This window comes from Palaemon carinicauda, chromosome 4 (genome assembly GCF_036898095.1).
Source record: "Palaemon carinicauda isolate YSFRI2023 chromosome 4, ASM3689809v2, whole genome shotgun sequence".
Classification (NCBI taxonomy): domain Eukaryota; kingdom Metazoa; phylum Arthropoda; class Malacostraca; order Decapoda; family Palaemonidae; genus Palaemon; species Palaemon carinicauda.
In genome coordinates this window covers 48,472,511-48,477,510 of record NC_090728.1, presented here as the reverse complement: position 1 = coordinate 48,477,510, position 5,000 = coordinate 48,472,511, and the positions used below count along the sequence as shown (strand labels likewise).

Sequence of the window (5,000 nt, the reverse complement as noted above, 5' to 3'; positions counted from 1 at the left end):
CCTCCGTGTTTCAAATTATGCTTATTTTCGTACCTCCCTTGCAGTTTGTTCTGAGTATTCTTATCCTGGATTTCAGAAGAGACTCTTGCTTAGTCTCTCTCTCTCTCTCTCTCCTCTCTCTCTCTCTCTCTCACTCTCTCTCCTCTCTCTCTCTCTCTCTCTCTCTCTCTGTGGAAAAGAATTTTAAGCCCCCCTCCGTGTTTCAAATTATGCTTATTTTCGTACCTCCCTTGCAGTTTGTTCTGAGTATTCTTATCCTGGATTTCAGAAGAAAGAGACTCTTGCTTAGTCTCTCTCTCTCTCCTCTCTCTCTCTCCCTCTCCTCTCTCTCTCTCTCTCCTCTCTCTCTCTCCTCCTCTCTCTCTGTGCTTACCGATAGCCCTCGTCCAGTTGCTCATATGAATCTCTAATTGTTATGATTGTAGACACAATCGATGGAACATGAAGGAAGCGGCATGGCATCTGAAGGCGAACACGAAGCAGACGTCGCAGTCAAAACACGGAGCCCCGAGACGAAAGAAGGCGCCAGTGTTTGTGTAGTGTAGATTTATGCTGCCAGATGGCAGGCCTGGGTCTTCCGTGTGACATGCCCGCCTTTGGCTCATTATCGCTTGGCCCTATACCCTCATCACTCTGAGGCTCGTATATTCGCTCTGTTTTATTCCCCTCGCTTAAGATATTCGTCTCGAATTATGCCATTCTGGATATGGTATTTATGGCCCAGTCTTTAAGGAAAATCTGGCACGATTAATACTAGGTTTGAAGCAGATTTATCACGTCGGTCTTAAGTCTATTGTATTCATTTTTTTTATCATTTCAGTGGTTTTTCAGACTTTACAAATAGTTGTACAAGGCTTATTTTTCAATTTATTTGAACGACTCATGCGAGTTCCTGTTAATATTACTAGGTTTTGCATAGCAAAGCTAATCAAATAAAAATATTTTAAGAAAACACAAAGCTATCTTATGATGTCCGCTAAGTCACAACCTCACGAATTATTATATTTTTCATCGTTTCAGAAGAAACAAGGAGTGAAATGTCCCTGTACAAAAATAATAAAAAAAAAAGAAAAATCTTTACTAATTTGATTAGATAAATTCTCAAAAGGATATTAGGCAAAGTATATTTTATATAATTTACTTATCGACTCTTATATATGCAGATTTTCGTAACTGATTATATACAGATTTTCATATCTGATTATATGCGGAATTCATATTTTTGTGTTTTTCTCCCCAAGTCGACTAGCGCTCATGTTCGTCAAGAGAAATTAATTTAGTTTTAATAAGAATGATAACAATATTCAAGATATCGCTGACTCGACTTTTCATATTTTTCGGTCCTCGAAATGAGCTTTTATCTGCCCGAGGAATCAACCATAGATTTAGAAAGTTCATTAATAATTTCATATATTTTCACCTAATGATTTTTTGCTAGCACTGCATATCATTATTGCTGGCATTTGAACTTTTGCTAACACTGCATATCGTTACTGCTAGCATTTGAACTTTTGCTAGCACTGCATATCATTACTGCTAGCATTTGAACTTTTCCTAGCACTGCATATCATTAAATAATAATAATAATAATAATAATAATAATAATAATAATAATAATAATAATAATTGCTAGCATTTCTACCAGTATCATTTCTAGATCTGTCACACTGGGAAAACAGCAGATAATTTATTTAATAGTTCTTCAAATGGTCTTTCTATGATAGTTTACTTGTCAATATCTACGGGTTGCATGATTGCAAGAGCCCGTGCTTGGCTGCAAGGTCTAGGTAATCTACAACAATTGACCTCCCATCACCAAATTTTCCCCAAAAACGTTCATATCCTAACACGTAATTAATCCATTCACAGAAACCAAGCAAATTTTAAATCACAAATTAAAATAGTAAATAAATTCTTAAAAAATGAAATAATTAGAATGTATCATTTAGTGAGAAAAGATTTGGCGAAACTCTGTCTTTTTCCCTGTGTGTCGTGACCAAACCCTTGAGTTCTTGGGCCCGAAAGAATTCCCTGCCCTTATCAGCGCTCTCCATTCGTGCACGAGGGATTACGCGTGTCCACTTCCCGCCAGACTTTCCCGCCGGTTTTGTCGTCACGTGACCTATTTACCAGCCATTAATCCACCAATCCGGTGTCACTTTATCTTTCCCGCCACTCAACGTCACTTCCGCCTCACCGCACTGCAGATGCCACTTTGCTCCTTTTAAGAGAGACTTCAAGACTGTATTTCTTGATTTTTTTATCTTTTTTATCAACTACATATAAATATTCTTTAGACTGCCGGTATCCCAAGTATTCCAGATTTCCTTATCGCTAAGAAATTTGGTTTGGCATTATCTATGTCTAGTTACCAGCCGCCTAATTTCTCCCATGGAAGTGTGGATAAGGGTTTTGTTGAAGAGGGCTTTTCTGTAGCGTTAACACGTTTTAAGCCATTCCTCTGTGGGGGAGAAAAAGTTCCCATGTATTATCATTGGTTGGTTGTTAGGGATGGGAAAGAGTATCAAGCCCTTATGGTGAGATAAATAGAAAAAAGAACAAGTACTCTGTTCAGGGTAGTGACCGTTGTGTAACATGGTGCCATGCACTGTTGTCATTGCTGAAGTGTCTTCCCAGAGTCCATTCGGATCTGAGCTGCATCTACTTTTTAGTTGCCCAGCCTAGAAAAATATAACTACCTTCATAATGCCACCGTTTTTATTATTTATAAAGAACGCCTCAGGATCCTAGTAAATATAAGCTTGCTACCTTGGTGTAGGGGAATGTCATAATTTGCAATGATGGTGAATATGACCAGCTTCTGTCGTCAAATTATTTATCAATAAGCTAAATTCATCTATGAAACCCCTTTTCCATGAGATGCTATTTACAATTTATCACAATTATTAGCCTATTAAGAGTGACCAAGTTTCTTAATCCAAGATGGAAAGTTTTCATGTTTATTTTTTTATATTATCCTATAGACTGTTAAGTGTGCAGACGTCTTGTAGTCCAATTTGGAAAGTTTATCATGTTTATTTTTGTATATTAGCCTATGACATATTAAGTGCCGACGTTTTGTAGTCCTACTTGGAAAGTTTTTCATGTTTATTTTTGTATATTAGCCTATAGAATTTCAAGAGTGCAGACGTCTTAAACGACTTATAGTCCAACTTGGAAAGTTTATCATGATTATTATTGTATATTAGGCTGGAACCTATTAAAATTGCCGACGTCTTGTAATCCAACTTGGAAAGTTTATCATGTTTATTTTTGTATAATAGCCTATGACCTATTAAAATTCCCGACGTCTTGTAATCCAACTCGGAAAGTTTATAAAGTTTATTTTTGTATATTAGCCTAGGAACTATTAAAATTGCCGACGTCTTGTAGTCCAACTCGGAAAGTTTATCATATTTATTTTTGTATAATAGCCTATGACCTATTAAAATTGCCGACGTCTTGTAATCCAACTCGGAAAGTTTATAAAGTTTATTTTTGTATATTAGCCTATGACCTATTAAAATTCCCGACGTCTTGTAGTCCAACTTGGAAAGTTGAACACATTTATTTTTGTAAATTAGCCTATAACTTATTAAAATTGCCGACGTCCTGTAGTCCAAGTGGGAATTTTTTGTTTTCTTTTAGCCAATAGCCTATTAAGACTACCGCCGTCTTATAGTCCAAACTGGAAACTTCTTCATGTCTTTTTATCTTGATTCCAGGTGGTGATATCCCAGCAGGTGGACGTCACGGGGCCCCTCCTGGCCGTCTCCGACAATATGTTCGTCCACAACAATTCGAAACACGGCCGAAGGGCCAAGAGACTAGACCCAACCGAAGGAATGTTTGGTGAGTACTTCTGTGAGTATAAGTTCCTAAGAATCCGGAATACGAAGCTGAAAGTGTTTGTTTATTGGGCAGGAATTCCTCCTTTGGAAATCTCTCCTTTATACGCAACGTTTTTAGCTCCGTATTTCCTGTTTTTACGTGAAGGATTCCATTACTGTATTTGTTTGTTGGAAGAATTTTTTTTCTTTTTTTTTTTTTCAAAGGAGTGCAGGCGTTCAAGCATTCATGACACTTCTACTATTCATTTATTTCTTCTTCGATTCTGTCTTTTTCAAGTTTTCCTCCTTATTGGTCTGTTGGAAATTTTAAGGAAATGTTGAAATGGTGTAAGGAAGTTTATTTTTTGGAAATTTTAGGGAAAAGTTGAAATGGTAAGGAAGTTTTTTTTCATTTCTCGTAGGCTTGAGTTTTTTTTTAGAATATTTAATTATCAAAAATTTTTTCGAAGAATTAATTTTAGTCCAGTTTGGATACTTTTGGGGAAAAAATTAAATGGTGAAATTATCTTTTTTCTCCAAAGATTATTTTTCGTGTTTAAATGTCGCCTCATGAATGCCCTATCAAGCAGGACAGTGCCCCATTCGACTGACCATACATACATATGATCAGTGCCCAAGCCCCTCTCCACCCAAGCTAGGACCAAGGAGGGCCAGGCAATGGCTGCTGATGACTCAGCAGATAGACCTATAGGCTTCCCCCAAACCCCCTCCTTAGCTCACAAGGATGGTTAGGTAACACCGACCAAAGAAACTAAAAGAGTTATAGTGCTGGATTCGAACCACAGTCTGGCGTTCACGAGTCAGGGGCGTTACCACATCGGCTACCAGAACCCTAAGATTTAATTTTATTTTTCTTGTTTCCTTTCTTCACTGGGCTATTTTCCTTGTTGGAGCCCGTGTGCTTATACCATCCTGCTTTTCCAACTAGGGTTGTAGCTTAGCAAGTAATAATAATATTGACGCAAAGGCCCTCAAAGGAGTCATTGGCTAAATTCATCAAAGGATAGCCAGTTCCTTGTGATGCTCAGTGCCTATCTGAGGCAAGTGACCCCTGCCGATGCTTACTGATTAGAGTACGATCATCCACCAGGCGTCAGGAGTAAATGCCGAAGAGACATCTTGTCTATCGCCTTAAACCCAATCCGTCAC

At 37.8% G+C, this 5,000-nt stretch overlaps 1 protein-coding gene across 2 annotated transcripts in view; it reads left to right on the top strand.

The window, feature by feature from the left end:
* kn (EBF transcription factor knot) overlaps positions 1-5,000 on the top strand; it is an 86,992-nt gene that overhangs the window by 67,570 nt on the left and 14,422 nt on the right. Inside the window, exon 6 of one of the 2 annotated variants that reach the window (XM_068372225.1) lies at positions 3,718-3,852. In XM_068372225.1, the coding sequence (XP_068228326.1) occupies positions 3,718-3,852 (135 nt within the window). Of the gene's footprint in view, positions 1-3,717; positions 3,853-5,000 lie in introns of those variants that run through there. The other variant, XM_068372224.1, reaches the window with a different exon arrangement.